This window comes from Parasteatoda tepidariorum, chromosome 10 (assembly GCF_043381705.1).
Source record: "Parasteatoda tepidariorum isolate YZ-2023 chromosome 10, CAS_Ptep_4.0, whole genome shotgun sequence".
In the NCBI taxonomy this organism is placed as follows: Eukaryota; Metazoa; Arthropoda; class Arachnida; order Araneae; family Theridiidae; genus Parasteatoda; species Parasteatoda tepidariorum.
This window is the reverse complement of record NC_092213.1, coordinates 2,370,612-2,392,268: the sequence shown is the minus strand read 5'-3', so window position 1 is coordinate 2,392,268 and position 21,657 is coordinate 2,370,612. Positions and strand designations below refer to the sequence as shown.

The 21,657-nt window shown below is 33.5% G+C and overlaps 1 protein-coding gene across 1 annotated transcript in view; it reads right to left on the bottom strand.

Annotated features, from left to right (window-relative positions):
- Positions 1–1,370: 1,370 nt before the first annotated feature.
- LOC107451832 (potassium channel subfamily K member 15) overlaps positions 1,371–21,657 on the bottom strand; it is a 62,489-nt gene continuing 42,202 nt past the window's right edge. The window contains exons 2-4 of the mRNA XM_016068067.3: positions 8,574–8,920; positions 4,576–4,774; positions 1,371–2,279 (exon numbers count right to left, since the gene is read on the bottom strand). Of these exons, the coding sequence (XP_015923553.1) occupies positions 2,068–2,279; positions 4,576–4,774; positions 8,574–8,920 (758 nt within the window). The 3' untranslated portion in view covers positions 1,371–2,067. The remainder of the gene's footprint in view (positions 2,280–4,575; positions 4,775–8,573; positions 8,921–21,657) is intronic.

Below are 21,657 nucleotides of genomic sequence, written 5' to 3'. Positions count from 1 at the left end.
CATGGCATTAACCCCTATCACTGTCGGAGTCGTATCCCATACGTTCGACGTTTTTGTGCCCGTAAGGTCGGCATATTTCACCACCAATAGGTCAAGCAAAAACTGCTTGCTAACAAAATTATTTTGCATTTTCGAACTTAGGATGGGACATAGATTAGTTTTCAGCAACAAAAAAAAAAGTTTTTTTGAAGAAAGTTCGACAGACATGGGATTAATAACAACACCAGTGCTGTGAGTTTATGAGTATTAAGAGCAATGCAGTAACGTGGAGTCGTGAAACGGAGAGTTAGTAAAGGGGAACAAACTGATGACCATCAAGTGTGGCTATCAGAATAAATGAGAAGTGAGAATTTAAGATTTAAAATAAAATTACGGTAATTGAATATCGTACCACAATTGAAAAGCTTTTTAATTGCTTATAAATTTATAATTCCGTTCCTTATTCGCCATCAATTTACTTATTCTCTAATATACCGATTCTCTGTTAGCGCAGTAAGAATAGATAAAAAAAATTTAAAACCATTAAAAAAAAAAGGTTCTAACCTGCGCAAACTGATAAAATCTTTCGCAAAAACCGAGTTGTTGGCATTAAGGGTAATATATGCTCAATCGCTGCAGAACAGTATTAATTATACTTTTTTTTACCATTAATGATTACAATTGTACAAACTACTTTTAATCTTGGAAAAACAAAGCATCGATATTGGCAGTGTAACTTAATATGATGTAATATGTTAATCCATTAATGAGCCATTTATTTCTAGTAAGGGTAGGTACATTAAAATATTTTCTGAATTTAGATGAAAAAATTCATTTAGATTAGTGGATAAAGTGGATTTTAACAACATTTTTTTGTGGTAAGTATGTCTAATACTATCCAACAGGCGTTATACGAAAGTAAGAAATTTAATTACTTTCATTTCTTTTAATTTGTAAAATAAATTTTATAATTACTCCAAACTGAAAAAAAGAATTATATATTATAACTTATTTTACATTCCCTAAAAACAGGCATATTGTAACCAATTTTATTCAATATTACTTGCATTCGAGTTAATAACAAATGGCATATCAAAGTTCAAGTGGTGGTAAATATGATTACCAAGGCCTTAGAAAGGGTTGAAATAAGAGAAAAACTTTAGAACTGATTAAAATTAAACATCGCGTTATCTCTCAAATAAAAAGAGTTGGACCCTTTCAAGCGCTTCTCAATGCAAATTCAAATATTTTTCAGTCGATGTGCAAAAAATTATAAATTTAAATGTGGAGAATTATTATGGCGTCACATTTTTGGGGACAAAAATCGTGAACAGAAATGAGAAAATAAAAAATATATATATATAAAATGAATACAATGAAAAACAACATGATACGTTTGTGTTAATTAAATTTATTGCATATTGCATAAAATTCAAAATTCTGCAAAATGTGGAAAAGCTCACATTAATATTAAAATAATTTATAGATCTCTACAGTAAAACTTCTGAAGACGTAACATTATTATTACTTCAAAAAGCGGTTTTCTTGGACAAATTTGTTGGATGAAAATATCGGAGAGGCTCCATTTCTTTCCATTTAAATCTGTTATTTTGATTTTCTATCTCCTTTTTTTTAGTGTGGTTTTCTGACTAACTAAATAAATGAGACTTGTAGAATAGTTCTAATTAAATGGCGCTGTGTAATTGTTTTGAAAAAATCATAAAAAGAGCACTGTTTTTTTCGATCAAATATGTCTTTATCTTCTTTTATATATATGTGATTTTAGTATACTATTGTAAACTCAATATTTTGGAATTAGTTTCGGTTTTAAAAGCCTCACTAAGCATATTCGTTCCATACACGTCCTGGTTCGCTTGATTCCGATTGCAGACGATTGAATGTTAACTGAAAAAAGTCGTTTGGAATTAAAAATTGGATCAACGCGAGAACGTGACATTTTGTTATCAACATAAATGATATCGATGGCGGTGGTGGCACCACTCATCGATGTGCTCTCAACTCTGATGGACTCTCCTTCCGAGAGGGTTCATCATTTTCAGCTAATGGTCGAATATTAGATGATATCCCTCATCCCATATCATCGTCATCTTCTTGATCCTTGATGATGCCAATTCGTCTTCCGCAACTGCGAACTTTGTGGATAACTTCTTCTTGCATCAGATTAAAGCACATGGCAATCAAGGCCATTCCGAACAGCAGGTAAAGAGAGCACATGACTAGTTTCTCCTGAGAGCCTCCATCAGAAATCACCGAATCACCTGGAACGAGATCTCCAAAACCTGCAAATAAATATGCAACCATTATAATTTTATGAGTGAAGAAGAACTGTTCACATTACTAGTCGATATCCGTCTGAAATTTATTTAAAGTGTGCTCGATCAAAGTATATGATATAAGGGACGATTTTATAATGGCTTGGTGACACCAGACGCCTTGGGCATGATTAATAAAACAAAGCATATCTTCATTTCGATAATTGCGCTATCGATAATTGAAATGAAGATAGGTCAATAATTTATATGAAGATATGATATGATATTTAATTATGTATGTCGATAATTTACATGAAGATATTTGATATTTCATTATATATGTCGATAATTAATACAAAGATATGTTATATTTTATTATATATCTCGATAATTTATATGAAGATATGATATGATATTTTATACGATATGATATTTTAATGAATATATGTAAGAATTTCATTGTTACATATCTTCATTTCGTTAAATTATAATTCGATTAAAATATTAAATTTTTAATATTTAAAAACACTTTTGGAAAAAGACAAGGTTGAGACAACCTGAAATTTTTTTAAACGTGGTAGCAAAATTAAAAAAAAAAAAAATGTTTTTTCGTATCTACCAAAAAATTAAATTAAAAGCATAAAATAACCATAGCTGCCGTTTTTACGCTTTTTTGATAAGTTTTTCTTGTAGTGGCAGAGATAAGACGATTGATTTTACAATTGTCATCATGAATTTTTTTAAAAACCTTTAATCAACATTGGCAGGACTTTTATATATTTATATAAATTATATTGTTGCAATAGTTGTCGAACTCATTATAAATCTATTTCGTTAAACATCGCTAAAAATAATAACTGTTATATTTTAAGAATTAAAAGAATAATCTCCCATGAATTGAATTATTTGATGCCTCATTGGTGCGAGCTTCTTCCACTCTAGAGAAACTTTTAGTTATTTATTTTGGATTTTGGTCAAAATAAATACCACCAGTTCATGCATGGTATGCCACTAAGTGCCTCATATTTGCTCGGTTATATCTAGACTTATAGGACTGATCAAGTAAAAACTTTTACCTTCCAAGGAATTGAGAAGACATACACCAATTGTCAGTCTTCCTTCTCATATCATTGGTTGCATAGGTGTAACAACTTCCAGAAGAGAGAAGGCTTTCGCACGATAAGTAAGAAATCTGATTTAGTAGTCCGAACGTTGTGACATCTCCCCTGCGTTGTTTATGTTCGTTTCCTTGTATCATTTAAGTGATCCGTGCGAAGGCCTTCTTACTTCTACGAGATGGTGATGGGTGACAATTGTTGAATGAGGTTAAATTGCGACACGATCCTTAAGACTTGGTTTAGGGGCCTAAACTAAGGGAGTTAGCAACAACACAGAACTTTATCAACTATTTGAAGTGGTAGAAAAGTTTAGGGATATTAGATTCTTGTACAGAGCGCGAAAAAAACGGACCACCCTGAATAGCTTTTCGATAAGCTAATTTCGATTTAAATAACTGAAATTTTTGAATGCGTATGAACTACTCAACCGATTTTGATCGAATTTTGTATTCTGCCATGTAAAATTACATTCTTTAAAATCATGCAAAAAATTTTATATCTTACAATTCAAAATTTATCGACCATTATTAAATAAAATAACAAATATTTTTTAAATTTTTTTTTTGTATTGATTTATCTAAAAGAATTTTATAATTGTGCTCAAAATTTTTTCAATTCAGTTAAGAAGTTCTCGAGATATAGCGAAATACCCAAAAAGTGAAAATAACATTAAAGGGTCCTCCTAACTTTGGAGCGTTCCTCTGACCAAACTATCCTATTTCCCAGATCACGGTTATCCCCTTTATTTTAGGGGTCAGAATTCCGAATCCATCGAAAGCATGTTTTTGTGTATTTCGTAAAAGTATTTTAAGTTTCGGCTGTATTTTGTAACTTAAAATATCGTCTGAACAAATTAATTAGCTTATTCGAAGTCTACCCTCAAACCATTAAGATTGAGTCCTGGAGAGAAATATTTTAGAATATATTTTTCTACTTTTTAGAACACATTTAATTCTAAACTTGTTATTTCGAAATCTTTTTAGCGTCCCTTCAATTTTGAGATATCGAAAGTATTCTGTAGTCATTTTTAATAGTTTAACAACAGTTGGCAACAAAAATATGTACACTATATATTTATCATGCTACGTAATTGTTTGCTCCATGTTCATTCGAAACAGTACAATAACTCAACGTTAAAAGTCTAAAATGAATGCCCATTTGAAGTAATTGTATTAATGATAGTCGAATAGAAAAGAGTTGCTTACCAATGGTGCTGAGAGTGACAAAACAGAAATAGGAACCATCCAAGAAACCCCATCCTTCCCAAAGGGAGAAGAGCACAGCTCCTCCAGATATATAACCCACCAAAATCACCATGCAAAGCGTTATGGGTACAGATACCCTCACTTTGCCGTTGTAATCCTCTTCTCGGTACATTTCATCTGATATAGGCTCGATCCGAACCTGTGAAAAACAATTTTTTTTAAGCATACAATAGTTGTGGGCATTTTTAATTTTATTTGCATTTAATTTAAAACATTACTGAAATGCAATTAGAATATTTGTCATATCAATTTAATAACCAAAACTGGTGGATTTACTGTTTATTTATTTTTGTTCTTCTTTCTATTTGTGAACTTTAAGTTATACTGAAGCTTAGATTGCTTCTTTTGTTCATGACAATTTTCTTCATTTTCTTTTCATGTTGCAAAAAGTGCACAACACACAATTCACAAAATTTCGCATATTTTCAGACCATTCGTTTAGAAGAAGATAATTCCAGGCAAAAATAATTTTTGTTTAAGTATTTATTATTTTTTATTATTTTATTAAATAATTGTGGAAAAAAATTAAGTAGTAAGGTATACAGTTATTTACGTCATTTTAAAGAATTCAATTTTAGATGACAAAATTCGAACATTTGAGCAAAATCGGTTGACTCGGGAAGAGTCATCAAATTTTAAGTTTATGACATTCTCTAAGTTTGATGTCTCAGGAACTATTCAACCGATTTCGATCAAATGTTTGAATTGTCCATGTAAAATTATATACTTTAAAAGGACGTAAAAAATTGTATACCTTACGACTCGAAATTTTTTCAACTATTATTAAATAAAATTGGTTCTGAAGTCAACGTTAATGGCAATATCGCACCCGAAATACAAAGAAGAATCAATAGTGCAAGTAAATGTTTTTATGGATTAAAAAAATATTTAAGATCAGACCTACTAAAAAGAGATACTAAACTGTTAATTTATAAATGCTTAATCAGACCTATCCTAACATATGTCTCAGAAACTTGGACAACAACACAGAAAGATGAGAATTCCTTGGGAATCTTCGAAAGGCGGATCCTAAGATCCATTTTTGGGGGCAAACAAGTTGATGGTACTTGGTACAGACGTTCAAACTCAGAACTCTATCGGGCCCTTAGAGAGCCTGATGTTGTCAGGTATGTAAAAATTCAAAGAATTAAATGGGCTGGTCACATCATTCGAATGAACAGAGAGAGTTGGACAAACATAATCTTTTCGGCTCAGCCCATCGGATCAAGGCCCAGAGGTCGACCAAAGCTGAGATGGGCCGACTGCGTGGAAAGAGACTTTTCAGTCTTAAAAGTCTCAAACTGGAAGACAACTGCCAGGCAGAGGCACGCCTGGAGGAAGTTGATTGAGAAGGCCAGGGCCCACCCGGGCTGTCGTGCCATTGAGGAAGGAAGGAAAGATTAAATGAAATAATAAAACATAATAAATATTTACTAAAATTTATTTTTCGCATGGAAATATCTTTGGATAAAAGAATTTTATAATAGTGGGCAAAAATGTTTCAATTTGACTTAAAAGTTCTCGAGATATGGCTAAATACTCAAAAAGTAAAATTAGCATTATGGGGTCCGAACTTTAGACCAAACTATTGAGACCCTATTTCCCAGATTGCGGCTACCTCCTATATTTTGAGGCTCTGAAACTTAAAGCTGTCGGAAAATGAAGGTTATGTTTATTCAGAGAAAGTACATTTTTGTGTCTCACGTAAAATGTCGTCATTAATGAATTGGCATAAACTTCTCTAACTATTGAGTCTTAACGTAAGAAGATTCAATCACTAGACTAAAAGTTATTCAAGGTTGATTCGTTTTCCTTCTTTTTTTGCGCACTGTACTCCAAAAATTGTGTCACGTGAGTGAGGCGTCGCGGACAATGCAATGACAGAGTTTTGACGACGTACATTCATTTTCTTACTCTTTCCTTTAAATTTGAAACAATGGCCACCATTTTGCTTCATCATCCTTCTTCTCTCTTCAGGAACTCATTTTTACAACAATGACATTGCTGTTAGGAAAAGGATTAAAGTTTATTGGTCTCTCAAGGCTTATATGTCTCATTTAAGCTCGCTCTTCTTTGTTATAGTTCAAGGAAAAAAATTTATGACTCACACTAAAATCTCCGCGGCTTATTACAACTGGGAACTTGCACTTCAAGAAGAAGATAACCTATACCCACACGTGTGACCTATGGCGACAGTTGGAGTGTTAAAGTTAAGCTAAGTTTCTCCACATAAGTTGGAATGTCAATTAACGTTAAGTTAATTAAATACTGAGCCCTATCGCAGATGAATTCTTTCTCGTCTACTTCTTTTACTTAACTGTGATTTATCAGGCAACTTCGATGCACAATTAGTTTGCTTATGTACTACATGGCTTCAATCCTGTCCAATCCTTGCACTTTGAAAGAAATATAGAGGGAAAGAATTGAAATCTTTGTGTAAGAATACAGAATGTGCCACTTAAGAGAATGGATACTCGAAGGGCTTGGCTTACTTTAAATAGAATGGGAAGAACAGTTGCCAATGTAAACAAAGGCCATGTTTCAACGACCCATCAGGATCGATATACTCACACTACGACACCTGCACGTATTTCATTGTAATTTTTACCACAAATCTCGACACAACAAAATCCCAAATCTTTTTACACAACACTCAAAGTTTACTACAATGAACCATTGAACAAAAAAAAAGAAGACTTGGTTAGTTGTATATAGGATCATAAATTATGTGTCGTATGAAAATTATTGTCACTCAAATGTGCTGATAGTGTCATAAAAATAGGCTTTGGTTTTTTGGAAAGTAAAAAAAAAAAATATGCATAAAAAATTTATAAAATACCAAGATTATGCACTCTATTTGTTAAAATATCAAAGAATTGAACATCATTTTTGTGCTATCCTAAATGTTAGTTTGCCGAAAAACCAACAGCTGACAAAAACTATCTTTAGTGGTAGTTCAATGGAAGGGGGGCTGTAGGGAAGCAAGAGGGAATTCCCCATACATTAGGATGCGCAGATGTGATGTGCGTATTCTAGTCATGCAAAAGTATGAAAAATCATTTCCATTAAAACAGAGATTTTGCATGGCTTCACGATTTCCCGTAACTCTACTACTAACGCTATTTGAGCTTCATGCTCTAAAATGTGTCTATACATTTCACAAAAACCGAGGAGTAGACTGCAAAATTTCTCTGATATATTCCTCAGAGTCCGGTTGTAGTAGGAAAAAAATGGGAAATTTTCATGATTTGACACTCCTTGTAACGAGGCTTCTTATCTTGTCACCCTCGCATGGTTATCTTAATACTTGCCTATATAATTGGATTCAAAATTAGGTAAAAGTTTTGACAATGAGGAAACACGTTAAAAATTAAACAAAAATATAATGTCTCTGCATAACAATTTTACTTAATTAACAAAAACTTTGTTGCTTTTTGTGAAAAATCGATGTTTTTTTGTTGTTGAGCGAAACAACGATGAATGCAAATGATGATGTGAGCGGAACAAACTTTCTAAGATTAAAAAAAGAACAAAAAGAAAGGTTTCCATGAAATCTCTGAGCAGCGATGGCTCAGAGCGTTCCAATGAGGTGAACTGAGTTCGAATGGGTGGGTAGATACAAATTCCCCATCCGGATTGCACCGACCACAGTGCTGACGTGAAATATCTCCATTGATAGACAAATCAAGGGTTAGAGTCCCCTGCCATAAGGTTAACCGTGGGAGGTTCTCGTGGTCTTCCTCTCCATGCAACGCAAATGCGGGTTAGTTCCTTCAAAAAATCTTCCACGAAGGCAAATTTTTCACACTACTTGATCCAGGAGTTCCCTTGTCTTCTGGATTGGGTTCAAAACGACAAGACTATGGAGTTGAATATGAGTAGTCGTAAACCTAAAAATTGGGTTCAACGACAGTTATAAAATAAAATAAAACTCTTACCTCGTCTTCTATGATGTGAGACATGGGTGGCGGAGGAGGAGGTGGAACACTTAAATGGAACTTATCATCAATTTCTAATCCATATCTTCCAGATGGAGAGGAAGCATTTCCGACAAAATGTTGAACTCTGTAATTATCCGCCAAATGACGCCTGCGTCGGGAATCATGATTCGGTCCTTGGCTGTCTCCAGTACAAGCACATGCCCTGCTGTATAAATAACGGAATGCTTTGGCCAAGATGTCGCCAATGTTAGTGAGATAAAGTAGCATCAGTGGTATTCCAATAATTGCGTAAAATATGGTTGCTATTTTTCCGGACGGAGTCCTTGGCGCAATGTTGCCATAACCTGCAAGGAAAAAAAATCATTATTTCAAACGCTTCATTGAAAAAACAGGTTTTTAATTGATTTTTTTATTGACCTATATCACTTGGATCAGTCTGCGTAGGGACCGAGGGTGTGTGGTATGGGTCTTCGTTAAACTGTGCTACCGTGAAGTGCTCGACTTCTCGCGCAGGTCGTCGGGCTACCGAAGCGGGGGTGCCATCCCCTCCACAGAGGATCAAAATTGTGATGGCATGTCTTCGGATCATCCTCCGGGATGTTTCCCAGACAGTCGACAATAGCCCATTGTGCAGCTCTAGGCGACGTAAATTAACAACAACTATTGACCTATATACAGTACATATTAACATATGTACTGTAGATAGGTACTGTGAATGACTGAAATGTTGACTTCCACAGGTGATTGTTGATAATCACATAGTCGCTTTTTTAAATATCCTAAAGATATACTAAGTCTAGTTAGGTGCCACTGTCCGGTATAACTTACAATGATGTTTTTTTTGAAGTTTAGTGCCACAGCACGGTACTCCCAACATTGTTGTTTTTCCTTATCTATTCTCAGCAGATTATTAAAATATCGAATAAATATAATAATATCAACGGACAAATTAACATCGAATTGGACATAGCAAATATTTTAGACATTCACCAAAAGCGACTGTGTGATTGTTAACAGGTAAAAGTCGACATTCTTTTGATGCCTGTCATTCACTGTATTATGTAGGAAACAATATGTCAGGTTATGGAGGTTAAAGGTTATAGCTACTACATAAGCAGCACTCTTTTGTCGTCATTTTGAATGACAATTTTACGTGAATAGGGTTGAATTTCGTTAGCATGCGGCTCAATTTTATCCTTAAAAATGTGTTCATGAAATTTACCCGTAGACTTAAAAAACCTTAGAAAAAAGTCTTAAAGCGTTAATTTGAAAGATATGGACTGTAGATTTTGATCACCACAATGGCAATTGTGGTGATCACAATGGCTACTGCTATACGTTCTTATTTTTAGCGACATTTTATAGTTTAAATGGCCTGAAATTCAATTCTTGCGTGAATTTTCACATATTGTTTAGTATTAATTTAAGCTAAATTTTTTTTTAATTAAAAAATTATGGCTCCATCTTGTAAAGGATAAGGTAGAAACAAAACATAATTTTAAACCCAGTCAACCGATGGCGATAATGTATGAATTTCGTTCATGTTGACGCAGCATATTACCGGTGGTAGACAAATCACAAAACTTCTTACCGTTGGGCTAATCATTAAAGGTTTTCGTTTAAATCTGCAAAGTTTCACATAAAATCCTGCAATTTGCCTGGAAGTTATTCTTTTCGGCTGGGTTGGTGTAATACCAGAATTTACCAGCTTGTATATTATTTGTGTTAATTAAGAGATGGCGCTGCCATCGCATGATCTTGGGGAGTTACCAAAAAGGAGTTAGTTTTGTTCCAACCAGCAACGAGTCCGCATCGTTTGCTTTTATTGTGTTTTCCTTTGGATGGTTGACAGAATGAGAATAGCAAACTTCCTAAAACCGGAAGAAACTTGGTAAACTTCCGGTGTATCCCTTCGCTTATCTTACGGGGGCGATGTGTGAACAGGTTCTAGGGAAGTTTTATTATTGTGATTCGTTTGTGTTTAAATTTACTCGTAGAGTTTTCTGCCATTTATAAATTCTAACAGGTCGTGAGCCTAAAAAAATTTTAATAAAGTGTAAGGTTAGCTATGTTTTGAGTGTTATTCCTTATTTGGCTATGTATATTGTGTGGCTATATTTGTGGTTATTTTTTGGGTAGCATCATAGCAATCTTGCGGAGTCTTCCGAATTCATTCGTTGTTTGTTTCTTCGGAAGTTAGATTGAAAGAACGTGTTTTATTGGAAACACTACAAGTATAATAATTATATTGGATGGTGCATTTTTTAAAGCTTAGGCGTAAAAATCAGCCGAAGTAGTAACCCTTAAGTCTTACGACTCATTTTAATACCTATAGTGCCATCTGCACTTTGCTTTACACGGTCAACCATCCATTTGGTAATACATTTCGTTAATTTTTATTTTGAAATTTTTTTAATAAGTCCATATCAATCGAACCACAGTTGGGTTCCAATTTTTTAAAACAAAAACTAAACATTGGTAGCCGAATATTCCATTAAAACCTCAAGAGAATTGCAATATATTTTGAATGAGTTTACTATGCTTTTTATTGGAACTTTAAAACTGACAAATGTGTTCATTTTTCAAGCAATTAGTAACTTTATTTAAAAAAAAAAACATTTTATTAACTTCAAAAGTTATAAATGTGACCCCATTTTTTATAAGCCGCTAAGACCACTGGTAGACTTAAATCCATACTTGCCAACTTTTAGTCCTACCCAAGTTTAGTCCCGTCTGCGTCAAAAGGTTATATGAGTAGATTGTCAAGTCAAATCGACAAGAAGAAAAAAATGACTTGCAATCAATCATTTTATCTATCAGGAAAGAGGATTGTAACTTACTTGGTATTAAATGACGAATTTGCCAAATAAATTCGACAAAAAGTATACTTAACGTAAGCAAACTACCATTTTGGCCATCCTGTTGTCAATTTCATGAAATTTTAGTTAGTCGCCTTCAAACTTCTAATAATGGTCCAAAAGTATTTGTTATTTGTTTAAAAAGTGCCCTACATGCTACCTATTTAGTTAAATAGTTAAGTTTTGTTGTAATGTTAAGTTTTTACGGAGCTCAGAAAAACAGAACATTCTTCTCCGACGAGATGCACATTTGATTCGGCATTAACTTGAAATAAAGTAATCATTCGCACAATCTTTAGAATTTTTCCTCACCAAATTCGGATAGATATTACACCACACAGTTTTTAGTATGACCATCAACTCAAAATGACTGAGATAAAAACCTTTGAAAACAATCAACTTGCGTATAAAATAAACGACGGAGATATGCTTTAGTGGATAAGCAGGCATATTTAAATGAAAAAGATTTAAAACTACAATAATTTTCAAACTATCAATTCGAAACTTATCAATATTTTTAGTTAAGCACATAAATAAAAATGGTTATATCAGCATGTCGCATTCCAACATTTAGTTTCATTCCTATGAACTGTAAAGCTGTTAACAGGGTATTTTTTCTTACAGGTTCAACAATTCTCGAATTCTCTTAATAAGTTTTTTATTCGCGCACGATTATAGTTCCTTACATACATTTTCAATTTCAATTCTTATAGTTGTTACTCTGCAAAACAAAATGTAACGTAATGTTCTACCCCGAATCATTGGCGGAAGTGTTGCTGACGAATTTATTGATATATGGAATTTATTATCGATAGATGGAATTTTAATAAAAAGAAAGCAATCTTTGATTCTTTAAAAAATCGTTTGCGAAGATTTTAAAAATAAATTTTTTTGGAAAACTTAATATTTTTAATACAGAAAAGATATTTTGAACAAAAATAGATGAGAACAAATTTATTTAAAAGAATTTATAATTTCTGACCGATTATTATAATATGAAAATAAAGGATAACTTCCATTTTCAATTTCCTTACAACACAGATGGAAATTGACAGATTCGTGACATTGGCTGCGGATACAGTTTCCAGAGAAATCGATCGATTTAGGAAATATATAACGTTATCCACGAAACTCATTTAAAAAAAAAATCTTTTCTTACAATCTATTTTGTGACAGGGTTTCTGGGCACAATGGAAAATTGCTATAAAACAGAATTCATTTAAGTGTTAATGGCTTTTACAATTGAAAAAAGAATACTTTCTACTTATTATATTGATAACATTTTTATGACGTATTAAATAAATTTCTAAGAACTTCTGTAAAAAATAATCAACTGGATACCTGCAAGTGGGTATCTCGATCTTAATAGGTTGTTGAACCGTAGAATTTGCTTACGTTAGCAACTGTTCTTTCCATTCTATTTCGAGAAAGATAAGTCCGTCAAGTATTAATTCTCTTAAGAGACACATTCTATATTCTTTCACTAAGATTTCAATTCTTTCACTATATATTTCTTACTGACCATAAAGACAGCCGCTTTATTGCGACGTTTTATAATACATATTTGCAGATGTAATAAGTATATCCTATTTTTTTCTCCTCTCATTTTCGGAAAATTACGACTTTAAACATTGGTTTTATTCGAGTCCAAACTTTCGAAAAAGTTTTTTCTTTGTAATAGGAAAAAGCCAATTAAATTGAGATTGTGCTGGCGTTTCATTAAAATTTAACCAGCACTGAAAACACTTTAAGAGAGGAGCTAGCCTATTATATTACAGGGGGTGACTAAAATAATAGAAACGGTTCTATACTAATACATTTTTTCTTATTTCTCTAGAAATACTTAAAGAATAATTTTATAACTTCAGGAGCGATTCTTCATACTTATCATTGGAGTTTAAAGCTTTTAGAGGTTTGAGGGACCGACAAATGGAAATTTGTGTTTTTGAACACTCTGTGCCAAAAAAAGTAGCGATAAATTTGTAACTTGTAGCAATTATTTTAGTTATTATATGCAGTAATTGCACAAAATTTTGTAAGCCTAGATTAAATATTAATGGAGATACGGACATTTTATATAAAGAGCAAATTTTTTTGTTTGATGCTTTTTTTCCTATAACTTTTAAAATATTCAATAAAATTAAACAAAACTTTTAGATCAATTTAAAATATTAATATGAGTCATTAAAGTAGTTCTTTTATACTGTAATTTTAATTTTTTTCTTCTTAATTTTGAAGAGAATCGTTGTTGTTGTTGTTGTTGTTGTTGCTTATCCTCTAATTGTCTGACGAGGTCAGACAAGATCCAGTAAGTTGTTGACCCTCAAAAAGTCGATTACAAGAAGTGGAGAAGCATATAAGTCCTCCTTGGAAAGGCCCAAGCAGTCGAGGATATGTTCTGCTGAGGCCTGCTGGGCTTCACATTTAGAGCAGACTGCATAAGTCTTTTTTTTTTTTCGTAATTGGCAACAATAAAAAAACCAGATTTGAATAGTCTGAACATTTAAAAAGTTCCAAGCTATTTTTTAAGTAATTTTTGCATTTTTTGAAAGAAATTCAAAATGATAAGGAGTTTGCATCATAATACAATTTTGATGCATCATAATACTATTTTGCATCATAATACAATGATAATAATTAAATAACAAATGAATTTTAATAACAAATGAATTTTAATAACACCTCATTGAATAACAAATGAAAATGCCTGTCAATAAACGTTCATGCACCGAAATAAGGCTGTATAAGAAAAAGAAAACAGGTGAAAGAAAAGATACTTTTATGGGGGAGGATCCCCAATAATGTCATTTTTAATAAAGCTTATACAATAATACAAAATAAAATGTGTGAAAACCCCCTGATCATTTTCAGTTTCTATTAAAAAGCATAAAAACTTTGTAGGAAATAGCTTGAAACTTTTAAGATATTCAAATCGGACTTTTCTTTATTAGTTTCCAAATACGATTCTCTACAAAATTAAAAAAATATTTTTTAATTTTTCCCGCGCGTGCGCAGTATAAAAGATCTACTTTAACGACTCATGTCTTGCGCAGTTTTAAACGGAAGAGTTAGCAGGTATGTATTAGTAATAATAATTTTCTGTTAAAAAAAACTGACCCTATAATTTTAATTCTTTAAAATAAATATTTAAACTAAGTTCATGTAATAACAAAAAAAATGAAAAAGTAAGAACGCTTTAAATAAACTTTAAAAAAAATGAATTTTACTCGCTAACCTTTATTTTATTTTTAACTATGATTTTTTTTCTTAGTTACAAACTTCTCACTTCCTTCGGTTAATTAGACGTGAGAATTTCGCATTTGTTCTGACGTCATTTTCAACTACGTTTCACATTGAACTTGACATCTTTGGGAAGGCAGCCAATGTCGCCAAGAGTTTTTCCTTTATCTCGTCTCATTGGAAATTCTTCAACGGAGCAAGAAGTAAGTTCTTTCACCAAAGAGAATGAAAAAACAGTTCGAGAACCTTAAACCTTAAATTAACCCTCAAATAATAATAAATAAAACCACAAAAACTTATTATTTTCCTAAAACTGCCACTTTTTTTCACATTTCCCCTTTGATACGTGAGCTCTGACTAAAGATGAATAAAACTTATTAGTCATGATTGACAGTTACAAACTCGAAGCAATAATAAAATAATACTTATAATTATTCAAACAGTAAAAATATCCGTCTTGCGCCGACCACAGTGCTAACGTAAGTGGTTGACGGATCATGGGCCCTTGCCGTCAGGCTAACCATGGGAGGTTTTCCTCTCTTTAGAAAGCAAATGCGAGTAAGTTCCATCAGAAAACAGGACACGAAGACAAATTTCTCCCGCTTCTCGATACAGGAATTCCCTTGTCTTCTGGATTGAGTTTAAAATGACAAGTCTACGGAGTTGAACATTGAGAGTCAGAAACTCAAAATTCTATCGGCTGTCCAAAGACGGTTATAAAATAAAATATAAAAAAAACGGCATAAAATAACGCTTTTTAGAATAAATATTCACTAAAAAAAGGTTATTTCAGAGGATTTTTTGGGTGCTTTCAAAGAAAGGTCCCACTTCAGTTGAGGGGAAGGGGGAAAAGGAGTCGCTTAGTATTCCCGCTTGAGAAAGTAATGTCTTAGTTGGCGATACAAACTCGATTGACTTCAAAATAAATTTTGAAATACATATTTTTTCTGTTGAAATATTCCTTTTTTTAGTAGTTAAGTTTTATTTATCGTACCAAAATTTTGTTTGAGTTATTTTCGTAGGATATGCACGGCAATATGATTAATGTGCATTTTGTTTTTATCACAGTAGTCAGAAGACATGGTTATTATCAATAGCAACCGAATTAATAAACTGTAAGGTATCTGTGGGCATTTTATGAAGATAAGGGGCCCCTGCCCGGTTTTCATTTGCACGGCAGTCTTTTTTTTAAATTTCTAATGACAATGCAAGATACAGCAATGAAGTAGATATAATAATAAGCTATCGTGGTGGCTCAGGGGATAGAGCGCTAGCCTTCCAATGAGGTGACCTGGGTTTGAATCCCAGCGATAGCTGATCTGTATGAATTTCGCACCCGAATCGCACCAACCACAGTGCTGATGAAAAATATCATCAGTGGTAAACGGATCAAGGGTCCCCTCGCCCTTGTCGTTAGTGCAATCAAAAAAGTCCTCCATGAAGGCAAATTTCTCCCCTTATACATGATCCAGGAGTGTCCTTATCTTCTGGATTGGGTTCAAGATTACAAGGATACGGAGTTTAGCAATGGTAGTCAAAAAGTCAACAAGCGGACCGGTGTTTGTAGCCAAAAATACCCCCCAGAGGATAGAAGGCCTCAGCACGGGTTACAAAAAAATTTGATCCTTTAGTAGTCCAAATGTAATAAAAATTTTTGTAGTTTCCTCCACTGCACAGCTTAGTTGCCTGAATGTAGTGGCATCTTTTTAAGCCACCACTGCGCAGTTTGTGCTCGTTATGTCAGACTACTAAATTGATCCGTGCAGAGGCCTTCTCTTTTCTTTCTCTTTTATATGAAGTGTTGTAAGAAGTGCCCTACAGCCTCTGTTCATGGGTTCTCTATGATCACGTGATCCCCGAGTGGGTTAAAATATCAATAGATGCTCGTCCAGGAAATTATGTGTCTTGTTAGCAGCTGAAAAAACGTCATTGCATCACTTTCGTAAATATTCTAATAAACAAGCGAGGTCTTCAATTTTCCATAGTTTCATCTAAACGTTGCTCAATAGTTCTTGTCTAAACGATTGCTTAATGCTTAATTTTATGGTGTGGTATGGCATATTCGAGTACGTACCAGCGTAGCACTATTCATTTCCATCGCTGTGTCCATTGCATTACATATATTTATTTTATTTTATTTTTCTGCTTCACTGTGTTTCATTCACTGATGTTTTTTTCAAGCGAAAAGGCCCTACATACATTTTAATGTAGGTGGGAACTTGCTTCTGTCTTGCCGTGGACTGATCGTAAAGACACAGTAGAACATCGAAGTTAAGCATCACTGGTTGCTGTCAGTAAGCGGATGGGTGACCACTTTGATCAGCCAAAGCAAGAACCGAGGACGCGCGGCATGGGTCCTCGTTAAACTGCTCTACCGTAAAGTGCTCGACTTTGCAAGCAGTACTAAATGTTTCATAAAGTTGGCAAAATGAACCGAAAATAAGTAAAATTTAGCATATAGTGATCACCGTTTATTAAAATATTTGTAAAAACCGGCCCAATTGTTATAATCACCTCTGTTATAATCACCAAGGCTCTACTAGGGTATTAACCCCTTAACGTATTTGCCCGTGTTTGACACGGGTGAACGTTATCGGCAAATTTGCACATGCCCTTGTCTCACACGGGCAAACTTGTATCTAGCGTTATTTTATTTCTAATGCCCGTTTTAGACCCGTCCTAGTAAAAATGAATAGACTAGATTATAATCACATTTATAATCACCATAGATCACACCACTATGGAGTATTTTTCTTGTGTAAACCACTTGGAGCATTTTGATGATTAGCTATAAATTAGTTAGGAATTCTTTGTTATAAAGCAGTTGTTTGATGTGGAAAAGGTAATATATCCATTTTTATTTGCGTTAAATCAAACAGTTAACTATAAATTAATTTTTACCAAGCGTTTTTATAACTTGTTTTGAAAAAGTTATCCGATAATGAGTGACTCCGACGATTTTGAATAGGCCAATTTATCAGAAAGATTATCACTTGAGTTGATTTAATTTGATTTTAATATTTTGAAATTCAAATTAAACCTGTAATCAAATTATTTAATCATTGTTTGTATAGTAATTTTTAATAATTTTTATACCAACCCGCGCTCTCTAGTCACCACCACCCCCACAACTGAAATTGCAAAAAATAACTTTGCACTATACCTATATATTCATTTTTAGCAACAAAAAATAGAGAAAGAAAGAAAACTCGATCATTTTTTACCAAGTTTATCTAAAAAAAAATACTCGAGCTTTAAGAGGTTTTAACTGCAATCACCAATATTTCTTATAAAATAATAGCAGTGGTCAAAACTGTATTAAATGATCGAGGTTTGTCTACTTTTCATTAGCACTATTAAATTTTTCTAACACCCTGTAACCCACCTTATCTTCTGGTTTGTTTGCTTCTTTGATTTTTTTTCGTTTCTCGTGTGCCACTGCCCTGAAGCCAAAAACAAAACTTGGTGACTATTTTGATTCAGTTACCGATCAATGCGTCGTAGAAATTTCATTTGTTTCTTTGTATCAGCCCGAAGTTTGCCGCGTATTCATTGAACAAGGGAACGCTCTTCGATGAAGAATTTCTTTTTGACATACGTCTGTTTCTTGTTAGTATTAGGAAAAAAAAGTGTTAGCGTTGAAAATTTCTTACTGGGCAGTGAATTATTTTACAAGATTTGTTCGTGGACTCAAGAGTTTGTGAAAACGATTTCAATAAACAATGTACCTAGTTGTTAATAACGCCTGTAACATATTATTATTATAATAATGTAATAAAAAATAACTGTGAAGTACAAACTTTGTCTAAATTGTGACATCTTTTTTTTAAAATATATAATATGATTGATGATGTATAACAAAATGTGAAATATAATGGATGATGCCTAGAAGATTCAGTGACGTTTTCAAATTAATTTTTAACACCACTCAAAAAGTTCACATTTTCCTTCTATCAAAAGGGACAATTAATTAATTCTGCGGTGTTGTACTCAAGTCATTTCTGAAGACCGTTTTCATAAATGAATTTCTTAGCACAATGGAATTTATTTATCTTTTACTTTGAGTTTCATTAGAATATTTGATGGAATTTTTAAAATGAACTACTTTCTCCCGCTTTTTAATTATCTCTTGCTCTTCAAGAAATTTCTCTTGAGGCGAAAATCACATGAGTGCAAATCTCGAACACAGCTTTGTGTGTTATATTGTCTTTACATACGATATACAACAAAGTTTGTGCAATTATTATTTTTTATTTACTAATTCAAGGATAGCTATTTTAATTTGCCTTTAGATTACCTTTTGCACTCATAGTACATTAAAATTCTATTTAAAATATTTTAATGACTAATTTATTTAAAATATATGACTCAATATTTCTGTATAATAACTATTAATCGTCAAATAATGTGGAAACGAAATATTAAGATGTAAAAATTTTAAATTTTGATGTGTTGACCTCTGATGTAAGTAAATGAGCAAAAGGGTAAATTATAAATAAAGTATTATTAAAGAAACTCGTATTGTATTTGTTTTCTTTATTCTAAAACGGTAATAAATTGCACACGATGTCTAAAAAAATTCGATGATTTCAAAATCACTTCACTCATTATGTACCTAGCGTTCTTTTAAAAGGACGGTACCTTTATTTAAAAAAAGAAAAAAGGAGTAGCATAAATGTTTTATTTTTAGAATTTCTTGATTGCAAAAACGTGATAGTTTTGTCTCTTTTAGCTTCGGATTTTTTATGAGTAATATAAATATTTATGTTTAAATCTGAAGCAATGAAAAAGTTTAATTACTTTAAAAAAAACAGTGTTCAGGGCAGAAAATAAAGCGGATAATTAAAATAACTGGTTGTAAAACCATAGCATTCTTAGCTGTCTTCCGTGAATAGCGAAATAAGCTCAAGATATACTTAATTATAAAGTGTTCATCACTGCTTGCATATACTTGGATAAAGAAACAGCCTATTATAAATATTATAACTCTAAAAAATGTTGGTGGGCAAGTATATTTCAATTTCCTCTAAAACTAACTGCATACTCCCAGGGTTAGTATACTCCAGTCATATAAATATGACCACCGTCTACTTACGACATAAATGTAAAATAACCATTGGTGAGTATGGGGTGAAAACGTCTGAAAGCATACACGCTGCAGCAAGGAAGGATCTGAAAAATATTTTCGTTGAATTCTCTGGTGGAACTCATTATTGTGGAAGACACGATGGATCATTGGTGAGTATGGGGTGAAAACGTCTGAAAGCATACACGCTGCAGCAAGGAAGGATCTGAAAAATATTTTCGTTGAATTCTCTGGTGGAACTCATTATTGTGGAAGACACGATGGATCAACACATCTGTCCTTGCGGATCATGCGAATTGTTTATCTCAGGATCTAACAACAGGCGACTTATATAGCTCACACAGTGTACCTGTGAGGCTCGAAGAGTACCATTATAAGTTTATTGGGCTTCCCTGGGTACCAAACCCAATCGAGAATCTGTGGGACCACTTGGATCGGGTTGTTCGCGGCCCCGGATTGTAAGTTGCGTAACATACTGCAGCTAGCCACGGCCCTGTTCAGTAAACCACTTCAAGAATCTAATTCACTGTCTTCCTTGTTCGTCTCGCCGCACTTTTAAAGGTGGTTAGTCTGGTTTTTGACCAATGGTCCTTTTAATGTGACTGGACTGCGCATAATAAAATGATTTTCATACTAATTTTAACACTTTCCATCTTGATATACACTGCTCAAAACAATTAAAGGCGGTTGTGGGTTGATCTTGCACCTGGAGAATTGTTTGAATGATTGATACATTGTCGACAGACGTAGTAGGCTGTATGAGATAAAAATGACATTTGTTTGGCAGAAAAAGAAATGCATTTTTATTGAGCATGATGCAAAAAAGATATAATTTGTGTTTATGAGAAGAAAAAAAATTGAAAAAAGGTGTTTCCTTAATGGAAAATCGTTTTTAGTAAGAGGTACGATTTCTCCGGACGGCCAGCAATGTTTAACACCTTTGAGGCATCGAGTCAATGAAGTTATGAATGAGGGACTGGAGTACTCTGTCCCACTTCTACAGCGCTTTCTAGCTCTTGGAGAGTTTATGGAGGTGGTATCGTCTGCCTAGAATGTCCCAAACATGCTCGATTCGGTTCATGTCCGGAGAACACGCCTGCCAATCCATTCTTATGACTCCTTCCTCCAAAAGGAAGTCATTCACCAAGTTAGCACGATGTGGCCTGAAATTTTCGTCCATTAACATGGCGCCATTTGCAATTGCTGCAGCGTAAGGGACTACAATAGGTCTCAGGATCCCTATATCGGCGACAGGTCAGAGCTCCATTTCGAATGATATGGTGATCGGTGCTCCCATCAATAGAGATGCCAGCATAGGCCATCACACCCCCACCGTCAAATCTCATACTTTTGTGCACGAATGCAGGATTGCTTCTAGGGCCCTCCGGATGAAAATACGCCTATTATCAGGATGAACAAATAAACGGTACTCGTCAGAGAAAAGAATATTCATTTCTCCTCCAGTTGACATGCTCTGTTTGCCCGCCTTGCTGTTAACGTCTCCAAAAGACGGTTCCAGATTCTGGAAATCACACTCTAATAGCTTCAGATATATGTATTTGGCCTCCCTGTAACCGGCCAACAACTCTCCCAAGCTTCTGATTCGGTTACTTCGTTGAGCCATCGCACTCATCTAAACAACGCGCTTACTCAATGTCCATCACTCTCTTCCGCTTTGTCTCACATTAAGTTGAAAGCCAAGTCAAATTCGTTGCCACTAATGCGTCTTCAAACTTAAAATGTGCACATACTACAAAGTTTGAAAATAAGAAAAATTTGCATTTGGGACTCTCTTCTTCTTTTTTAAGCAAATTTTTTTCTTATACCGTTATTTTATACAAGATTTACAATATCCTTTAATTGCTTTGAGCAGTATATATATCTATACATATATATA